The sequence below is a fragment of the Telmatherina bonti genome (genome assembly GCF_933228915.1).
Source record: "Telmatherina bonti genome assembly, chromosome: 23".
NCBI lineage: Eukaryota > Metazoa > Chordata > Actinopteri > Atheriniformes > Telmatherinidae > Telmatherina > Telmatherina bonti.
Window position 1 is genome coordinate 27,362,038 of NC_136632.1, and position 22,348 is coordinate 27,384,385.

General features: G+C 46.3%; 1 protein-coding gene across 1 annotated transcript; it reads left to right on the top strand.

Moving 5' to 3' along the window:
- Positions 1-755: 755 nt before the first annotated feature.
- On the top strand, positions 756-22,348 carry LOC306773676 (rho GTPase-activating protein 8-like; the record flags this gene model as incomplete). Its single annotated transcript, XM_079263560.1, has 12 exons — positions 756-795; positions 3,423-3,548; positions 4,492-4,579; positions 4,650-4,781; positions 8,957-9,043; positions 9,109-9,207; positions 9,300-9,410; positions 9,482-9,555; positions 9,807-9,884; positions 10,102-10,230; positions 19,625-19,728; positions 22,151-22,348. 12 exons carry the CDS (start codon positions 756-758, stop codon positions 22,346-22,348), a joined length of 1,266 nt encoding a protein of 421 aa, XP_079119686.1.

Sequence of the window (22,348 nt, forward strand, 5' to 3'; positions counted from 1 at the left end):
TATATATATATATATACATGTATATATATATATATATACATGTATATATATATATATATACATGTATATATATATATATATACATGTATATATATATATATATACATGTATATATATATATATATACATGTATATATATATATATACATATATATATATATATATATATATATATATATATATATATATATATATATATATATATATATATATACATACATATATATACATGTATATATTATAAATTAAAAATAAATTAATTTGATGTTTTTGTATTTTAAACATCCATATTTGTTATTTTACAGTAATTTTTCATTTTTTTTTAACCAGAAAGTGATGTGATCGCCACCCGGCGCATGCGCAGTGCAGGCGGCGGATGTTTGGAGGAAGGTGGGATCTACCTGCAGATTGTCCGTTTTCATTCAGCATTTGCTCCTTCCGTACTCCTCATGGGAGTGTTTGGTGAGGTTTCAGCTCCTCGCCTGTACAGGTGAAGCTTTCCGTGACGTGTTTGAAGGTGAAAAGTTGTCGGGTGAGCGCAGCTTCCAGGTCTGTGATTGGTTTCAGGTGTTGTTAAGGTCCTAATTAATGTCTTGTTGCAGTTGTCCGAGGCGCGCGCCCGCTGGTCCCACGTGTTTGTGTTTCAGCTCATGTGTGGACTTTTTCCACGCAGTTTTTGGGAACTTTTCACCACGACCTGCAGAGGATTTGGTGAAACTTTTAGTGGAGTTTAGCTTTGTATCCTTCCGCCAGTGATGACCGCTTCACCGGATCTAGAGCAGCTCGCGGAGATAGGTGAGTTTACCTGGAAGCTAAACCCAACCTTCCTCATTCCTTCCATTATTCAGCTCAAACACACAGCTTTCCAGAGATGCTCCTGGTCCAGACTCACCTGTTTACTTATTTACAGCCAAACTTCCTGAAACGTGTTAAGGTCCAAACCTGGACCAGGCTGGTCCGGTTCTGAGTCCCTGAAATGGGTTTGTTGTTTACAGCCTGGACCCTTTTAGACTCAGATTCTAATCTCTTAGATTCTTTCTGCGCTCTTCGGGAGTCGTTCTCCAAATCCTTTATGTGGTTTTTAGTCCCATTTTCTGACTGGAAAAGCCTAAAGAACCAGTTTAAACCAGTTCTCTGATGAGTTTAGTGACGTGTCGACAGGTCCAGCAGGTTCTGACACTTTTATTCTGAAGGGTTCACAGCTCAGAGTTAAGTTCCCAGTGGACTGGAACTGGTCCAGTTCAAGTGGTGAACTGGAATTGGCCCATTATTGGAACCGGTCCCTTCTGGTCCAAATCAATCTGACTGACCAGGACTAGTTACCATGGTAACTCAGCAGGACAGCCATCCAGGTATGGATCAGACCGGTTCACCATGACCTGTAACCATGGTAACTCGTCTGGATGGTCGTCCTGGTCCGGATCAGACCGCTTCACCTGTAACCATGGTAACTCGGCTGGGTGGTCGTCCTGGTCCGGATCAGACTGCTTCACCTGTAACCATGGTAACTCGGCTGGGTGGTCGTCCTGGTCCGGATCAGACCGCTTCACCTGTAACCATGGTAACTCGACTGGGTGGTCGTCCTGGTCCGGATCAGACCGCTTCACCTGTAACCATGGTAACTCGACTGGGTGGTCGTCCTGGTCCGGATCAGACCGCTTCACCTGTAACCATGGTAACTCGGCTGGGTGGTCGTCCTGGTCCGGATCAGACCGCTTCACCTGTAACCATGGTAACTCGGCTGGGTGGTCGTCCTGGTCCGGATCAGACCGCTTCACCTGTAACCATGGTAACTCGGCTGGGTGGTCGTCCTGGTCCGGATCAGACCGCTTCACCTGTAACCATGGTAACTCGACTGGGTGGTCGTCCTGGTCCGGATCAGACTGCTTCACCTGTAACCATGGTAACTCGGCTGGGTGGTCGTCCTGGTCCGGATCAGACCGCTTCACCTGTAACCATGGTAACTCGACTGGGTGGTCGTCCTGGTCCGGATCAGACTGCTTCACCTGTAACCATGGTAACTCGGCTGGGTGGTCGTCCTGGTCCGGATCAGACCGCTTCACCTGTAACCATGGTAACTCGGCTGGGTGGTCGTCCTGGTCCGGATCAGACCGCTTCACCTGTAACCATGGTAACTCGGCTGGGTGGTCGTCCTGGTCCGGATCAGACCGCTTCACCTGTAACCATGGTAACTCGGCTGGGTGGTCGTCCTGGTCCGGATCAGACCGCTTCACCTGTAACCATGGTAACTCGACTGGGTGGTCGTCCTGGTCCGGATCAGACCGCTTCACCTGTAACCATGGTAACTCGGCTGGGTGGTCGTCCTGGTCCGGATCAGACCGCTTCACCTGTAACCATGGTAACTCGGCTGGGTGGTCGTCCTGGTCCGGATCAGACCGCTTCACCTGTAACCATGGTAACTCGGCTGGGTGGTCGTCCTGGTCCGGATCAGACCGCTTCACCTGTAACCATGGTAACTCGACTGGGTGGTCGTCCTGGTCCGGATCAGACTGCTTCACCTGTAACCATGGTAACTCGGCTGGGTGGTCGTCCTGGTCCGGATCAGATTGCTTCACCTGTAACCATGGTAACTCGGCTGGGTGGTCGTCCTGGTCCGGATCAGATTGCTTCACCTGTAACCATGGTAACTCGGCTGGGTGGTCGTCCTGGTCCGGATCAGACCGCTTCACCTGTAACCATGGTAACTCGGCTGGGTGGTCGTCCTGGTCCGGATCAGACCGCTTCACCTGTAACCATGGTAACTCGGCTGGGTGGTCGTCCTGGTCCGGATCAGACCGCTTCACCTGTAACCATGGTAACTCGGCTGGGTGGTCGTCCTGGTCCGGATCAGACCGCTTCACCATCAGATTTAAAAACTTAAATATTTTCTCTTAATCAGAAAAATAAAGTAAATAATTTTCAGTATTTTCCGTCTTTATTTACATTCTGTTATTTAGTTGTTATTGTGCTTTTACCGCCTCCTGCTGCATCGTTTAATAGAAACACTTTGTAGAAATGAAGTTTCCTCTGCTCTGCTGCTCTGGGTTCAGGTTTAAGCTGCATAACGGACTCGATTTTCACTCCGTCCAGAAGTCGTCTCGTGTCCCAGCGGGTCACTTCCTGTCTGTCACCACGCCCACCGTGTTTATGTCCAGCTTCCTGCAGACCAGGGCGTTTCCTCTCTGATGGATTATTTGTAGAAGATAAGGAAACGATCAGGAAGCTGACTTCATGGTTTAGATCCAGTCATTCCTCTGACGGGATTTTATCCGATGAAGCCACCATTAAACCCAGAAAATCTGCACAAAACTTTATTAAATGAAAACACAACAAACTTTTTATGTTTCATACTTTGTCCTAAAATGTTGAACATCAGAGTTGCTGCCAGGTTCTTGTTGGTAACTGATGATTAACGTCTCTAGAGCTGCAGGAGGAGGAAGAGGAGGATGAGGAGCAGCAGAGGAGTGTTCCTGACGCTCCGCCGGCTCCTCCCGATCCGTCTCATCCGTTCTACGACGTGGCTCAACACGGCATCATCCAGGTCTCAGGTCAGACTGCAAAAAAGACCTGCAGAGTTCTGCTTCATCATCATCATCATCAGCTCTGCTGCCTGGATCCAGAACGTCTGGCGTTCAGGATGAAACAATATTCAGAGGAAAACTACGTTTCCCAGCATGCTTAGAGAGCAGCTTCCCTCCAAAACACAACAAAAATGTCTGAAATTTTATTTAGTCAGATTTGATTACAGTATTAAATATCTATAATATGAATCATTTTGTTTATATTTGATATATATTATAAATATAAAATATGACATATTAAATAAAATGTATACAAATTTAACAAATATTTTCTTTAAAATTTAATTTTATAAGTTTCTTTTTATTTTTCATAATAAATCTGTTTCTCCATCAGGACCCTCTCAGGACCCCCTGCCTGTTTTCTAGGCAAACCCACTTTAACTCGCCTGAATGACGTAAAGACTCGTTAGCAGGCTGCAAAGAAGGCGATGAGGACGTTCAGTAATCTGACTGCTTTAAAGGGGAAACGTCTAAAATGTACAGGGCGGGGGGGGTCCTGGGGGGTCCTGAGGACTGGAATGAATAAATACTTTGTTAAATTAGCATTACCATCATAAATTATTGTCTGTCTGTGTCTACTATCTATTTTATATCATTGATCTATTTTTACTTATTTCAGGACGTTTACATGTTTCCAGATGTTTTACAGCTGGATTTGCAGAAAAACCAAAATACCAGTCTGCCCAGGAAACTGGTCCACAGACTTACTGGTTTTTAATTCTCAGTACTGTGCCGCGTTACCTCCTGCTGGGTTGCTTGTTTTCACGTAGCAGCGTTTTGTTTTGCTACATCTTCTGCATGCTAAGGAAACGGCTTCAACAGCTCATAGAAGTGGATTCCTGCAGTGCCATGGAATAAAACCAGTCGTCCGTTGAAGTGCAACAAGCTGACACCTTTGTTCCACCTCCAGGAGACGACAACTACGGCAGGAAGCTGATCGTCTTCAGCAGCTGCCGTCTTCCTCCGTCTCACCAGCTGAACCACCGCCGCCTGCTGGAGTACGTATCGCCCCAAACCTGCAGCCGCCCCGTCGTCACGGCTGCGTTTCACCTGCTTGTTGCTCCGCAGGTACCTGAAGTTCACGTTGGACCAGTACGTGGAGATGGACTACATCCTGGTCTACTTCCACCACGGCCTGCGGAGCAGCAACAAGCCGTCTGTGAAGTGGCTGCGAGAGGCGTACGGCGAGTTCGACAGGAAGTAGGTTTCCTGGGTCGTCTTCTCAAACACTTCGGTCATTTCAGGGAAATTTCTCCAAATTATTCGTCTGGTGGGAAAAATGGAAAATCTTCGTAGTTTTATGTGATGTTTCTGGTTTCAGTCCGGAAAGGTCCAGAAATGGACGGTGGCGTAGTGGTTAGCAAGAAAGTCGCTGGTTGGAGCCTCGCCTTGTGTATGTGTGGGTTCTCTTTGGGCTCCTCACAAACATTGATCAATAATTATCAATCGGTAATAAGGTCTAACAGCAGTTATCTATGTACACTTATCTATGTAGCGGCCATGTCCGGGGTTAACGCCGGCCCGGTGCTCCTGCTGGTGCCAGTTGGCACCATTAGCTCGTCCATCAATCTGGTGATTTCCCTTTCTGACCAACAGGCCCCAGCATGTCACCATTATTTTGACTGAAAATGAGATCTCAATTATTTAACACGATTATCCTTTTATCTTTGACATGATTTTTTTTTTTAACAATAAACCGTGACTTTTAAGAAAATGTCTTCAGGTTTCCACGTTATAGAAAAAACCAAATAACATGAAGTTTTGTCTTGACAAAGTGTAAATACTGATGTAAACTGAAAAGATAAATATAAGTAAGGATTAAACAACGCTGCGCGTCGTGCATTCTAACACGTTACGGGTTGTTTGATCCACTCATACCACGGTCGCACACAGAGAACATTTTATAACAAATTTGGGGTTTTTTTCTACATTTGCTGAATTATACAAACTATTTTACATCGGCCTGGATGTACGTTTTATACCAAACAACGGCTGTCAGGCTGCAGCGCGTTTCTCTCATCCACCTGTTAAAAGACGGCTGATCTGAACCAGCTGGTTAACGCGTTGCTATGGTAACGCCCCGTAACGGAGGGATATTACAGTATTTAACTGGCCGAACTATGTATAGGAAAATAATGCAGCCAGTTGTCAGTGACAATGGTATAAACTATGTTTAGGTGAACTTCCACAACCTACTGCAGTTATTCTACATGGACCTGCAGCCGGAGCCGACTGAGACTGGCCGCCTGGGAGTGCTTTAGGACGGGAGAGGCTCCCGCTGCTCCTTCCTTACAGTAACTGCAGAACAATATGTGCCTTCAAGTCAGTCGCCAGAACACCAGAAAAGTCTCTAATAACTCCAGTAAAAGCTGCTAGATTTGTCGCTTTTAACAAAAAAAGTCTCCAGATTTAGTGAGAAAGTCTCCAAGTTGGCAACAGTGTCTGAATGAAAGCAAAGCGGCTGTGGGAGGAGTTTACAGCACAGCGCTGCAACGCCAGAGACGCTCGATTAGCAGCTGAAGACAGCAGGAGAGGAAACTGCAGAGAGAAAAATAATCACACCCTTTTATTTTTATCATCGTTGGAAACCCAGATCGTACTGAGATTAAAGTCCGATTCATCGACCAGTTCTAGTTCCATTGTCAAGTTTGCTGACATCACAGTGACGGCCTCATCAGGGACGATGAGTCGGCCTACAGGGAGGAGGTTCTGAGTCGGCCTACAGGGAGGAGGTTCTGAGTCGGCCTACAGGGGAGGAGGTTCTGAGTCGGCCTACAGGGAGGAGGTTCTGAGTCGGCCTACAGGGGAGGAGGTTCTGAGTCGGCCTACGGGGAGGAGGTTCTGAGTCGGCCTACAGGGGAGGAGGTTCTGAGTCGGCCTACAGGGAGGAGGTTCTGAGTCGGCCTACAGGGAGGAGGTTCTGAGTCGGCCTACAGGGGAGGAGGTTCTGAGTCGGCCTACAGGGGAGGAGGTTCTGAGTCGGCCTACAGGGAGGAGGTTCTGAGTCGGCCTACAGGGAGGAGGTTCTGAGTCGGCCTACAGGGGAGGAGGTTCTGAGTCGGCCTACAGGGGAGGAGGTTCTGAGTCGGCCTACAGGGAGGAGGTTCTGAGTCGGCCTACAGGGGAGGAGGTTCTGAGTCGGCCTACAGGGGAGGAGGTTCTGAGTCGGCCTACAGGGAGGAGGTTCTGAGTCGGCCTACAGGGAGGAGGTTCTGAGTCGGCCTACAGGGGAGGAGGTTCTGAGTCGGCCTACAGGGGAGGAGGTTCTGAGTCGGCCTACAGGGAGGAGGTTCTGAGTCGGCCTACAGGGGAGGAGGTTCTGAGTCGGCCTACAGGGGAGGAGGTTCTGAGTCGGCCTACAGGGGAGGAGGTTCTGAGTCGGCCTACAGGGGAGGAGGTTCTGAGTCGGCCTACAGGGGAGGAGGTTCTGAGTCGGCCTACAGGGGAGGAGGTTCTGAGTCGGCCTACAGGGAGGAGGTTCTGAGTCGGCCTACAGGGAAGGAGGTTCTGAGTCGGCCCACAGGGAGGAGGTTCTGAGTCGGCCTACAGGGAGGAGGTTCTGAGTCGGCCTACAGGGGAGGAGGTTCTGAGTCGGCCTACGGGGAGGAGGTTCTGAGTCGGCCTACGGGGAGGAGGTTCTGAGTCGGCCTACGGGGAGGAGGTTCTGAGTCGGCCTACGGGGAGGAGGTTCTGAGTCGGCCTACAGGGGAGGAGGTTCTGAGTCGGCCTACAGGGGAGGAGGTTCTGAGTCGGCCTACAGGGGAGGAGGTTCTGAGTCGGCCTACAGGGGAGGAGGTTCTGAGTCGGCCTACAGGGGAGGAGGTTCTGAGTCGGCCTACAGGGGAGGAGGTTCTGAGTCGGCCTACAGGGGAGGAGGTTCTGAGTCGGCCTACAGGGGAGGAGGTTCAGCACCTGACCACGTGGTGAACAAACAACAACCTGCTCCTTAACACCAGTCAGAGCAAGGAGCTCATCGTGGACTTCAGGAGGGAGAGAGGAAGCACACATGCCTCCATCCACATCAACGGGATGATAGTCCAGCGTGTCTCCAGCTTCAAGTTCCTGGGGATCCACATCTCGGAGGACCTGACTTGGACCACCAACACCTCCAGCCTTGTGAAGAAGGCTCACCAGCGCCTCTTCTTCCTGAGGACGCTGAAGAAACAGCGTCTGACTTCAGCCATCCTGGTGAACTTCTATCGCTGTGCAATCGAGAGCATCCTGAGCAGCTGTCTGGTATGGGAACTGCTCCGTCTCAGATGGCAAGGCGCTGCAGCGGCTGGTGAAAACCGCCCAGCACGTCACAGGGACTCCACTTCCAGCCTGGAGGACGTCCAGAGGAAGCGCTGTCTGCAGCGAGCTCGCCGCATCCTCGAAGGCTCCTCCCACCTGCCAGGCGCTTCAGGACGAAGACAAGCAAGCTGAGGAACAGCTTCTTCCCCTGCTGAGCTCTGCCCCCCCACATCTCACCCCCAACCTGACTGAATACTATGCACTGAATTTCACTGTTTACTTCGTTAGCCTGCTGCACATTATTATTGTTATACGATTTAAAACCCAGTTCCACCAGTGTTCAGGTGTCACGGTGTGTTCAGACCAAACGCCTCATGATCGGCAGCTTTCCGTGGAAAGTCTGAGGAGGCGCGGCAAGGGGGCGTCGCGTTTTGAGCGTCGGCCACTAAAGTGGCGGTTTAGTGAGCAGCGTCTGAACACACCGTGAGACCAAACATAGCATCTGTAATCATGTTAATAGCTTCTATTTAAAGCCCATATCTTCTGTATTTAAAGGGATCTGTACAATCCCTCCATGCCCCAGCTGTAGCGTACCGGTACAGACTGGAGATAAGACTGTTTCTCCTTGCATTTTAATCCACCAAGACATCGGCCAGTTCTTACTGTGGACATGTTTACAAGTCACTCCTTCTTTCTACGGGAATTCTTCTTTTTATCTTTTAAAAGGCAGAAATTCGTGAACACACCAAATCCTCGTGCATTGGGACGTGACAACACATGCAACAGCTTCACAAATATACATTTATAGATTTACTTTCTTTCAGTTTCTACTTTTTGTTTTCAAAATTATAATAAAAAATATAATCATTAGAGTCCTCGATTACTCGTAAAAATAATTGATCCAATTCCAAAAGTACTCCTCAGCTCCACCTCTTTGACCATATTTGTATTTTCCGGGCGAGACGACGCGCATGCCCCTGCCAAGATGGTGATGGTAGGAACCGCCCACCGAGCTTCAGTTCAGCTCTTCAGAAACCTACGGGTGACGTCACGGAGGCTCCGCCCATCTTTAGATCCAGTCTGTGGTTTCCACCTTTAAATCATCAAAACGTGTTTCAAGAAGCAGATAATTGATGTTTCAGGTACAAGAAGAACCTGAAGACGCTCTACGTGGTCCATCCCACCAGCTTCATCCGGATGTTGTGGAACATCTTCAGGCCTGTGCTCAGGTAGAACCTCACCTGCCGCTGTGTGGGCGGAGCTTCAGCCGCTTCACGTCTCGTTTCGCTTTCAGCCACAAGTTCGGGAAGAAGCTGATGTACGTCAACTACCTGGCGGAGCTGCGGGAACACCTGAACTACGAGCAGCTCTTCATCCCGGCCGACGTTCTCAGGTTGCTCCTCTTCCTCTGAAGTTCTCGCTGCGTCAGCTGTTCCCTCACCGTGTGTGTGTGTGTGTGTGTGTGTGTGTGTGTTTGCGTTTCAGACACGACGAGAAGCTGCGGGCCACTCAGAAAGGCGGAGCCTCTCCCTCGGTGAAGACGCCGCCGCCTCGCCCCCCCCTGCCTACGCAGCAGTTCGGCGTCAGTCTGCAGTAGTGAGTGAAGTCAGTTTGATCTGATTAAACCTGATCATCAATCAGCTGCAGATCAATATCTGTGTTTCCAGCATCAGAGAGAAGAACAAGGGGGCCGTCATCCCACCCGTCATGTCTCAGACCGTCACCTACCTGAAGCAGAAAGGTGAGCGAAAGGTGCAGCAGAGCATCATGGGATAGAACTGGACCTAGAAGTCAGATTGATCGATATTGATAAATATTTAAATAGAGAAGTCTCACGATTCGATTGGACGATGGGCTCTGTGATGTCAGAACATCAGCAGCCTTTGATTGACGGCTGTCTGAGCCAATAGAAACTTTGTGTTGTAACCGATCAGAGGTATTGATCAGCCCATGCTGCATGTTTCCATGTTAACAGGTGATTCTGTGTTTCAGGTCTGAGGACCGAGGGTATCTTCCGCCGTTCCGCTCAAGTTCAGATCATCAAAGACGTTCAGAAGCTCTACAACCTGGGTGAGCGGGGTCTCCCAGCCCCACCTGCATGGGTGGTGCGGCTGTGACGGCGTCGGTCTGAGACTGACTGGTTTTACTTTAATGCAGCTTTTTTTTTTTTTTTGGAACGGAGGTGAAACATACAGATGTAACCATAGCAACCAGTCTGAACAGCAGCGTAGAAAGAAATCTGGTTTTTGAAAAGTTGATTTTAAAGTTTTATCCGAACCGTCTGCAGGGAAGCCGGTGGACTTTGAGTTGTACCGGAACGTCCACGTTCCCGCCGTGATCCTCAAGACGTTCCTCAGAGACCTGCCGGAACCCGTGCTCACCTTCAGAGTCTACAACCAGGTCCAGGAGATGCTGGGTGAGTCCTCACATCTTCATCCTCAGTCCTCTCATCTTCATCCTCAGTCCTCACATCTTCATCCTCAGTCCTCACATCCTCATCCTCAGTCCTCTCATCTTCATCCTCAGTCCTCTCATCTTCATCCTCAGTCCTCTCATCTTCATCCTCAGTCCTCACATCCTCATCCTCAGTCCTCACATCTTCATCCTCAGTCCTCACATCTTCATCCTCAGTCCTCACATCCTCATCCTCAGTCCTCACATCTTCATCCTCAGTCCTCACATCTTCATCCTCAGTCCTCACATCCTCATCCTCAGTCCTCACATCTTCATCCTCAGTCCTCACATCTTCATCCTCAGTCCTCACATCTTCATCCTCAGTCCTCTCATCTTCATCCTCAGTCCTCACATCTTCATCCTCAGTCCTCTCATCTTCATCCTCAGTCCTCTCATCTTCATCCTCAGTCCTCACATCTTCATCCTCAGTCCTCACATCTTCATCCTCAGTCCTCACATCTTCATCCTCAGTCCTCACATCTTCATCCTCAGTCCTCACATCTTCATCCTCAGTCCTCACATCTTCATCCTCAGTCCTCTCATCTTCATCCTCAGTCCTCTCATCTTCATCCTCAGTCCTCACATCTTCATCCTCAGTCCTCTCATCTTCATCCTCAGTCCTCTCATCTTCATCCTCAGTCCTCTCATCTTCATCCTCAGTCCTCTCATCTTCATCCTCAGTCCTCACATCCTCATCCTCAGTCCTCACATCTTCATCCTCAGTCCTCACATCTTCATCCTCAGTCCTCACATCCTCATCCTCAGTCCTCACATCTTCATCCTCAGTCCTCACATCTTCATCCTCAGTCCTCACATCCTCATCCTCAGTCCTCACATCTTCATCCTCAGTCCTCACATCTTCATCCTCAGTCCTCACATCTTCATCCTCAGTCCTCTCATCTTCATCCTCAGTCCTCACATCTTCATCCTCAGTCCTCTCATCTTCATCCTCAGTCCTCACATCTTCATCCTCAGTCCTCACATCCTCATCCTCAGTCCTCTCATCTTCATCCTCAGTCCTCTCATCTTCATCCTCAGTCCTCACATCCTCATCCTCAGTCCTCACATCTTCATCCTCAGTCCTCACATCTTCATCCTCAGTCCTCACATCCTCATCCTCAGTCCTCACATCTTCATCCTCAGTCCTCTCATCTTCATCCTCAGTCCTCACATCTTCATCCTCAGTCCTCACATCCTCATCCTCAGTCCTCTCATCTTCATCCTCAGTCCTCTCATCTTCATCCTCAGTCCTCTCATCTTCATCCTCAGTCCTCACATCCTCATCCTCAGTCCTCACATCTTCATCCTCAGTCCTCACATCTTCATCCTCAGTCCTCACATCCTCATCCTCAGTCCTCACATCTTCATCCTCAGTCCTCACATCTTCATCCTCAGTCCTCACATCCTCATCCTCAGTCCTCACATCTTCATCCTCAGTCCTCACATCTTCATCCTCAGTCCTCACATCTTCATCCTCAGTCCTCTCATCTTCATCCTCAGTCCTCACATCTTCATCCTCAGTCCTCACATCTTCATCCTCAGTCCTCTCATCTTCATCCTCAGTCCTCTCATCTTCATCCTCAGTCCTCACATCTTCATCCTCAGTCCTCACATCTTCATCCTCAGTCCTCACATCTTCATCCTCAGTCCTCACATCTTCATCCTCAGTCCTCACATCTTCATCCTCAGTCCTCACATCTTCATCCTCAGTCCTCTCATCTTCATCCTCAGTCCTCTCATCTTCATCCTCAGTCCTCACATCTTCATCCTCAGTCCTCTCATCTTCATCCTCAGTCCTCTCATCTTCATCCTCAGTCCTCTCATCTTCATCCTCAGTCCTCTCATCTTCATCCTCAGTCCTCTCATCTTCATCCTCAGTCCTCTCATCTTCATCCTCAGTCCTCACATCCTCATCCTCAGTCCTCTCATCTTCATCCTCAGTCCTCTCATCCTCATCCTCAGTCCTCTCATCTTCATCCTCAGTCCTCACATCTTCATCCTCAGTCCTCTCATCTTCATCCTCAGTCCTCTCATCTTCATCCTCAGTCCTCTCATCTTCATCCTCAGTCCTCTCATCTTCATCCTCAGTCCTCTCATCTTCATCCTCAGTCCTCTCATCTTCATCCTCAGTCCTCTCATCTTCATCCTCAGTCCTCTCATCTTCATCCTCAGTCCTCACATCCTCATCCTCAGTCCTCTCATCTTCATCCTCAGTCCTCTCATCCTCATCCTCAGTCCTCTCATCCTCATCCTCAGTCCTCACATCCTCATCCTCAGTCCTCTCATCTTCATCCTCAGTCCTCACATCCTCATCCTCAGTCCTCACATCCTCATCCTCAGTCCTCACATCTTCATCCTCAGTCCTCACATCTTCATCCTCAGTCCTCACATCTTCATCCTCAGTCCTCACATCCTCATCCTCAGTCCTCACATCTTCATCCTCAGTCCTCACATCCTCATCCTCAGTCCTCACATCCTCATCCTCAGTCCTCACATCTTCATCCTCAGTCCTCACATCCTCATCCTCAGTCCTCACATCCTCATCCTCAGTCCTCACATCTTCATCCTCAGTCCTCACATCCTCATCCTCAGTCCTCACATCTTCATCCTCAGTCCTCACATCTTCATCCTCAGTCCTCACATCTTCATCCTCAGTCCTCACATCTTCATCCTCAGTCCTCACATCTTCATCCTCAGTCCTCACATCTTCATCCTCAGTCCTCACATCTTCATCCTCAGTCCTCACATCTTCATCCTCAGTCCTCTCATCTTCATCCTCAGTCCTCTCATCTTCATCCTCAGTCCTCTCATCTTCATCCTCAGTCCTCTCATCTTCATCCTCAGTCCTCACATCTTCATCCTCAGTCCTCACATCCTCATCCTCAGTCCTCTCATCTTCATCCTCAGTCCTCACCTCCTCATCCTCAGTCCTCACATCTTCATCCTCAGTCCTCTCATCTTCATCCTCAGTCCTCACCTCCTCATCCTCAGTCCTCACCTCCTCATCCTCAGTCCTCACCTCCTCATCCTCAGTCCTCACATCTTCATCCTCAGTCCTCTCATCCTCATCCTCAGTCCTCACCTCCTCATCCTCAGTCCTCACATCTTCATCCTCAGTCCTCACATCTTCATCCTCAGTCCTCACCTCCTCATCCTCAGTCCTCACCTCCTCATCCTCAGTCCTCACCTCCTCATCCTCAGTCCTCACATCTTCATCCTCAGTCCTCACATCCTCATCCTCAGTCCTCACATCTTCATCCTCAGTCCTCTCATCCTCATCCTCAGTCCTCACATCTTCTTTTTTTTAAATATTTTATTTTCATTTTCAAATTTTAATTTTACAAATGAAGAAATAGCCCAATGGGTCAAAACAATTGCAACAAAAAATATTGCCCCCTTCCCCCCCTCCCTCCCATGCTCACTCAAAAAAAAAAAAATTGCTCCTGTTATAATTGCATATTGTTCAAAGGAACAAAATATATATGTATATATATATATATATATACCACGATAAAGCCGATTAAAGTGCGATTGCACCTACATAGTCTAAGTAAGCTTGCCAAATTTTAACAAAAGTTTTATATGATTGTCTTAGGCTGTATGTAATCTTTTCTAAAGGAACACAACTGTTCATTTCTGCGTACCATTTGGTAAGAAGAAGGGGGGAATCAGACTTCCATGTAACAGCAATAATCTTTCTAGCCACTGCCAGGGCAATTTCTAGGAATTTTGTTTGGTATTTGTTTAATGGTTCATTAATTTTTATAAAATTTCCGATTAGAAAAATTTCAGGATCCAAGGGTATAGAGATCTTTATAATTTTGGATAAAGTGTCACACAAGTTCAGCCAAAAATCTCTGAGTTTTACACATGACCAAGTACAATGTACAAATGAGCCAACTTCTATTGAACATCGAAAACATACATCAGAGAGTTCTGGCTTAGATCTATGGATTTTTTCTGGAGTCAGATACAACTGATGTAGAAAATTATAATGGATAAGTCTATCGTGGGTTTATAGTGGCAGATATGCTGTCCTTACACAAATCAGACCAAAGGGTGTCGTCAATTGTGATATTTAAGTCTGATTCCCACCTCTCTTTGGATTTATAGATTTTTGGTTTAGGACATTCTTTTATCAAAACAGAGTACACTTTGGAAACAAATTTATATGGGTCACCATTATGCAATAATTTTTCAAGATCCGTTAGAATAGGTAAAACAAAGTTCTTGCCCAGTTTGCTACTTAAAAATGATCGTAACTGAAGGTAACAAAAAAAGGTTTTGTTTGGCAAACTGAATTTTCCTTTCAGTTGTTCAAAAGTCATCAAAGATCCTTTCTCAAAGCAGTCCTCCAGTTTATGAATTCCATGTTGATTCCAAGTTTCCAGAATCTTATTGTTTAGAGTCAATGGGATGAGATGGTTTTGCTTTAAAGGAGACTTCGATGACAGTTCGATTTTTTGTCCAATGCTTTTATGTATTTCATACCATAACTTACTGAGGTGAAATAGAATTGGATTACCTGTTAGTTTAGACAATATTTTTGAGTTGTACTTGTATATAAAATCTTTATAACCATTATCTCTCAAGGAATGAAAAGCGATGCATATCCAGGATGGAACTGTGTCACCCTCAAACATGGAAAAAATAAATCGCATTTGAGCTGCAAAATAATATTTTTTGAAATGAGGCAGCTGGAGCCCTCCTGACTTATAATCCCATGATAACATTTCTAAAGACCTCCTGGCCACTTTACCATTCCAAATGAATTTCCTTACAGTTTTATTTAGAGATTTAAAAAAATCTTGAGGAAGAGGTATAGGAAGTGATTGAAAGAGATATTGCAACCTTGGCAGAATGTTCATTTTGATGCAGTTGATTCTTCCAATCAAAGTAATGGGTAGACTAGACCACTTGTGCAAGTCTTCCTCAATATTTTTAATTAGTGGGCTGTAATTCAATTTATAAAGATTTTTAAGATTATTATCCACAGTTATGCCAAGATATTTTACACCTGTTGTAGTCCATTTAAATGCAAAAGTGTCTTGATATCCAGAGTGATTAAATGTTGTAAGTGGAATTATTTCACTTTTATCATAATTTACTTTATAGCCAGAGACAGTACCATATAAATCAAGCAGATGTTGTAGTCGAGTAAGGGATTTTGAAGGATCTGTTATATATAACATAACATCGTCGGCAAATAAATTAATTTTATGAGCTGTCTGACCAACCACAAAGCCCTTGATGTCAGAATCTCGTCGAATCGCCTCCGCCAGAGGCTCAATAGCCAGTACAAATAGACTTGGCGAGAGTGGACAACCTTGGCGGGACGATCTACTCAGAGGGAATGTGGAGGACATCTGCCCATTAGTAGTGATCCTTGCTTTAGGCTTGTAGTACAGAGTTCTTACCCAATCAATGAAATTTTGACCAAAACCAAATTTTGTCAAGACCTTAAATAAATAGAGCCATTCCAGCCTATCAAAAGCTTTCTCAGCGTCTAACGCCACTGCTATGGATGGGTCAGACCTTGACTTTGCCAAGTGGATTACATTAAATGGTCTACACAAGTTATTGGCAGATACACGTTTTTGAATAAATCCACTTTGGTCGGGATTTATTATTTTTGGAAGTACGGCACTAAGTCTATTTGCTAGTAATTTAGAAATCAATTTATAATCCGTGTTCAGTAATGAAATTGGCCGGTATGAGGCACATTTCAGTGGGTCTTTATTCTTCTTATGTACAACTGTAATTATGGCAGTTGTAAAGGATTCCGGTAATGTATGTGTTTTAGCAGATAAATTTATTACATCAGTGATTAGAGGGATGAGAAGATCTTTGAATTCTTTATAAAATTCAGGAGGGAAACCATCCTCTCCTGGTGCTTTGTTCAATTGAAGTGAATATAATGCTTTAATAATTTCTACTTGACTAAAAGGGAGATCAAGGTTCTTTCTGTCTTCTTCATTAATTGTTAATAATTCGATTGTAGATAAAAAAATTGTCAATGTGGGTAGAATCATCTGGAAGTTCTGATTATATAACTTGGTATAAAAGTTTTTAAAAGTGTCATTTATCTCTGTTGGGTTATATGAAACTACATTTTTCGGTGTGGATAGCATTAATCGTCCTATTACTTTCCTCAGTCTTCAGTTGCCATGACAAAATTTTGTGTGCTTTCTCTCCCAACTCGTAGTACCTCTGTTTAGTTTTCAAAATGTGTCTTTCAGTTTTATAAGTATTTAGTGTATTGTATTGAAGTTTTTTCTTAACTAAAGATTGATAAGTGTCATTAGAACCATTTCTTTGAAAATCCTTTTCTAATTGTAGAATTTCTTTTTCTAGTTTTTCAATATCCTCTGAGTATTTCTTTTTAAGACCCTTTGTATAGGAAATAATTTGCCCTCTTAAATAAGCTTTTAGGGTGTCCCATAAGATAAAACAATTGGGAGAGGAAGCACTGTTTGTTTCACAGAAAAACCTAATTTGGTCTCTTATAAATATACAAAAATCAGCTCTGTGAAGCAAAGTAGGGTTCAGGCGCCATCTGTAGGGCCCTCTGGGTACATTAGGGAAAGAAATAGATAAGGTTAATGGTGAGTGGTCAGACAAAATTCTAGATAAATACTCAGATTCCAGCACTCTATGAAATAACTGTCTGGATAATAAAAATAAATCAATTCTAGTGTGGGAGTTATGGGGGCACGAATAAAAGGAATAGTCTCGAGTTTGTGGGTGTATCTGTCTCCAAATGTCCATTAGGTTTAAATCTTTCATATAAGACTGGGTTGTCAAAGCCGCTTTTGATCTTGTAATGGTCTTGGATGATTTGTCCAAAGCAGGATCTAAACAGAAGTTGAAGTCCCCCCCTATAAGTACATTGTTTTGTCCACTTGAAATTTTAAGAAAAAGATCCTGCATGAACATCTCATCATCGTAGTTGGGTGCATATAGATTAAGAAGGGACCATTTTTCTGAAAATATTCTACAATTAACAAAGACATAGCTTCCTGATGGATCAGCAAAGGTATCAATAATTTCCAAAGGTGTGTTTTTATTCACCAAAATGGCCACTCCTCTGGCTTTTGAGTTGAAAGAGGAGGATATCATCTGTCCGATCCAATCCCTCTTTAGTTTTTTATGTTCCTGCGGGGTAAGGTGAGTTTCTTGGATGAAAGCTATGTCTACTTTCAACTTTTTTAGATACACCAGGACCCTTTTCCTCTTTACTGGCCCATTCAGGCCATTAACATTAAAACTAACAAACTTCAGAATCCTATCCATTTCGTTATGCCTATATAATAACTTGACAAAAGGCGTGGCATGACATGTATGTGGAGCAGAGAAAATAAAATAAATCCCCAAAACAAAAATTGAGTGAGCACAAAACCCTGTAGTACCAAACCCGAACACATGGCACACCTCCCATACTCTGTAACGGTCTCGTATACGTGAACAACCTCAAGTGTGATTAACATGAATCTTGCCTCGCGGAGGCGCTCCAAAAAAATTACAACATATTTTGAAGCACTCTTATCCTGTTGATAAGTTATGTGAAAATCACCTTAATGCCCTAATGAATGGAAAAATATCAATAGAAACATTAAACATATGAAAAGCAGGGCTTAGAACAATAATAACTCACTGCGCTGATTAAGTGCAAACTCGAGCCACAGTTTTTTTTTTTTTTTTCATTTTCCAAGTGCGTTGTCCACAAACACTTCGGCGTCCTTCGGTGTTTTGAAGAACTTGCCTTTTCCGTCCGGGAGCATTATTCTCAAAGTAGCAGGGTGCAGTAGTGAGTATTCGATGCCCATGGAGCGTAGTTTCTTTTTCACCTGGTCGTATTCCTTGCGTCTTTTTACCAGAGTGGCGCTGAGGTCAGGGAAAAACATCACTGGCTTATTCTCAAACATGATTGAACCTTTGTTTGCCCTGGACAGCTTGGCGGCGATCCGCAGAATCTTCTCCCGGTCCTGGTATTTCAGCAGGCGTATCAAGACGGCTCTCGGCCTCTCCTGAGCGGATGGTCTCGCGGCAAGTGCCCTATGAGCTCGTTCTATCACCAAAGGCTCGGCGAAGTGCTCACGCCCCAGCATATTTGGCAGCCACTCAGCAAAAAATGTTACTGGATCATTTCCTTCACAGCCTTCACGTAGATTCACAATACGAATGTTGTTACGCCTGCTGTAATTCTCTAGTGACTCAACTTTGTCCAGTAAAAACTTATCTTTCGTTAGCTGGGCTAGCTGAGTGCTCATAGTAGCAAGGTGGTCCTCCGCTAACCCGATGCGCTCCTCCGTTTCCGTGACACGGGATGTCAGACCATCAAGCAAGCCCCTCAGTCCAGAAATTGACTCGTGAATCTCTGCCGTTCGTGTGTCCATCTTATTGGAGAGGGCTTGGTTTCCAGCTCGTATCTCTCGAAGTACAAGGGCCATGTCCACATCTAAATGTTCGAGCGCCATCTTGCTAGCTGCTTCCTGTGAGCTCTCTTCTTGACACGACAAAACATGTTCATTTGTCGAGTTGCCTTGCTTATTTTTAGATCGTAAGTCCATGGTGCAGGTTATTAATCAGAATATCTGCAGATTTTGTTGCTTCAGCGAGTTTAAGAGTGATTCCAAGGATAAATTACAGGAGAGCGCTCCAAACCAGCGTCCACCTAGCTCCGCTGCATCACGTGACCTCCAGTCCTCACATCTTCATCCTCAGTCTTCTCATCCTCATCCTCAGTCCTCACATCTTCATCCTCAGTCCTCTCATCCTCAGTTCTCTCATCCTCAGTCCTCACATCTTCATCCTCAGTCCTCTCATCTTCATCCTCAGTCCTCACCTCCTCATCCTCAGTCCTCACCTCCTCATCCTCAGTCCTCACCTCCTCATCCTCAGTCCTCACATCTTCATCCTCAGTCCTCTCATCCTCATCCTCAGTCCTCACCTCCTCATCCTCAGTCCTCACATCTTCATCCTCAGTCCTCACATCTTCATCCTCAGTCCTCACCTCCTCATCCTCAGTCCTCACCTCCTCATCCTCAGTCCTCACCTCCTCATCCTCAGTCCTCACATCTTCATCCTCAGTCCTCACATCCTCATCCTCAGTCCTCACATCTTCATCCTCAGTCCTCACATCTTCATCCTCAGTCCTCTCATCTTCATCCTCAGTCCTCACCTCCTCATCCTCAGTCCTCACATCTTCATCCTCGGTCCTCTCATCCTCATCCTCGGTCCTCATATCCTCATCTTCACCTCCTCATCCTCAGTCCTCACATCCTCATCCTCAGTCCTCTCATCCTCATCCTCAGTCCTGACATCTTCATCATGACTCGTTCTGAATTATTCTTCAGGTGTGGGGAGCAGCCTGAGGGTGACCAGGTGTAAACAGATTGTTGAAGGACTCCCCGAACATAATTTCATCGTGCTGAAGTACCTGATGAGCTTCCTGCATACGGTGAGTCCCGCTCAGGTAAACGTCCTAACGGTCCACCTGTAGAAGTTTTAAACAAGTAAAACAAACATCTTAATAAAATCAGATCCAGTAATGACATTCTGGAAGACTTTCGAGTCAACAAAATAACACTAGACCCCTTTTACTGCCTCTGTAAGCTAACTGAGCTAATGCTGAAACTCGTCCCCGTACGTGGCATTTAAAGCACAGTAAAGGTTGAATCTGTCACGTACCGACCAACTTCTTAGAAACTTAATTTGCTGCAAAACAGCAACAAAGTGCTGCGAACACAGCAGAGAGGCCTCCTGGAATCTGCTCTGATGCAGCATCGCGTTTATCCCGTCGTTCCAGATCAGCGGGCGGTCTGGAACATGAATTCCAGCATTAGGAAGCAGGAGAAGCGGGCTGTAGCAGCAGAGCACCTAGCAGAGCACCTAGCAGAGCACCTAGCAGAGCACCTAGCAGAGCAGCTAGCAGAGCACCTAGCAGAGCAGCTAGCAGAGCACCTAGCAGAGCAGCTAGCAGAGCAGCTAGCACCTAGCAGAGTAGCTAGCACCTAGCAGAGCAGCTAGCACCTTGCCGGGTTGTTAGAACCTAGCAGAGCAGCTAGCAGAGCACCTAGCAGAGCAGCTAGCAGAGCAGCTAGCAGAGCACCTAGCAGAGCACCTAGCAGAGCAGCTAGCAGAGCACCTAGCAGAGCAGCTAGCAGAGCACCTAGCAGAGCAGCTAGCACCTAGCAGAGTAGCTAGCACCTAGCAGAGTCGTTAGCATCTAGCAGAGCAGCTAGCACCTTGCCGGGTTGTTAGAACCTAGCAGAGCAGCTAGCAGAGTCGCTAGCCTTCTTTGTTTACCTTTTTGCCTCCCGTGGTGCTGACGTGCAGGTCACATGATCATATGTGTCTTTATAAGGACTGGGTTGACTGGTTACGTCTTACTGACGGTTTGTTGCTTCACAGCTTGATGGAGTGGAACTCTGTCAGTAACTCCTTTATGTTACGCTGCCTGCCAATCCACCTAATTGTTGTTTTATTTTGTATTTAAATTTAAATTTTGTATTTAAATGTATCCAGCGGTACTAAATGTATTTAAAGGATTGGCCCTGCTCACTACACCCCTCTTCCCTGCCTGCTGATTGGACAGTTGCCTAACCTATCAACAACGCTGCAGCGACATTGGAGGGAGATTTAAACCGGCTGCAGCTGAGGACTCATTGGCAACTGTTTGGCACCACTGTTGCCAACTTGGCGACTTTCTCACTAAATCTGGCGACTTTTGTTGTGAAAAGCGACTAGCGACAAATCTAGCAACTTTTACAGGAGTTATTGGAGACTTTCCTGGTGTTGTGGCGACTGACTTTAAAGCGCATATTGTAAAGTTATTGTCAGAAGGAGAGTCTCTCCCCGTCCTAAAGCACTCAGTCGCTCCGGCTGCAGCTGCAGCCAGTCAGAGGAGCAGAGAGGACACCTGCACGACTCCACCTACAGTCACAATGAACAGCCAAATCCACCACTGATCCAGAGCGGGACGTAAATTACAAAGTTTTTCACGTCACGCAAAAATAATTAATTATATTTGATTACATTCACAGCCTCTGTCACTTACTCACCTCATCCACTGTGTGTGACACAAGTCACAACTCAAAAACATATCCATAAAGCAAAGCCTTATGATAGTTCAACCCAAAGCAAGCTAAAAAAAAAAAAAAAAAGTAAAATAAATAAATAAACAAGTCAGAAAACTTTTTAAAAAAAAGAAAAAAAAAGAAGAAATTATAATAAAAAATAAATGTATCTCTTGGGGTTGACATGCATGTTGGCCCGCTGGCGTGATGGCGTACCATCACGCCAGCAGAAATAAAGTATGAAGAATTCTAACCGTTTATTATCTGCATGTGTACAACTTAACAGCCTCTGGTGGAGGATTAAGTCCGTCTTTATGAATCTGTGTTCCACCTGTAACGGCGCTGTGGTCTCTGTCCAGACAGTTCATATAGAATGGCGGTCTGAGGCGGGAACTGTGGACGACACTGTCAGCGACATGGTGGCCGCGCTGCAGGAGCTGTTTTCATCACATAAGTCATGTTTCTAAACTTCCAACAACCTACATCTGGAGTTTGTTTCCGGTGCAGAACTGTGGTTTCGGCCAGGTATCCAGGGATCTGTTCTCCACGGGTTTCCGAAGCGCTTCTTCCTCGTGTGATTCCTTGTAAAACGGCGTTTTGCTGATTGTTTGTGGCGACGGAGGAGGAGGAGAGATTTTCCTCTTCGTCTGTAGAAACGCGTCTCCTCTCTCTGTACGCATCCCGCCGGACGCCTTGTCTGCACGAGGCGGACCCGACACATCGTCCTGTTCTTTAAAACAAGCAGCTGGTTTTGGCTCTGCGTTTCCTGACGTCTGATTGGTTACCTGTCTGCGATCCTCTCAGGTGTCTCAGGAGAGCATCATCAACAAGATGAGCGCGTCCAACCTGGCCTGCGTGTTCGGGGTCAACCTGGTTTGGCCTCGCCACGGTTCCATCTCCCTGAGCGCTCTGACGCCCATCAACATCTTCACCGAGCTCCTGGTGGAACACTTCCACACCGTGTTCGGCTCCCGCTGCCCACCTGCACAGGTAACGCCCTGA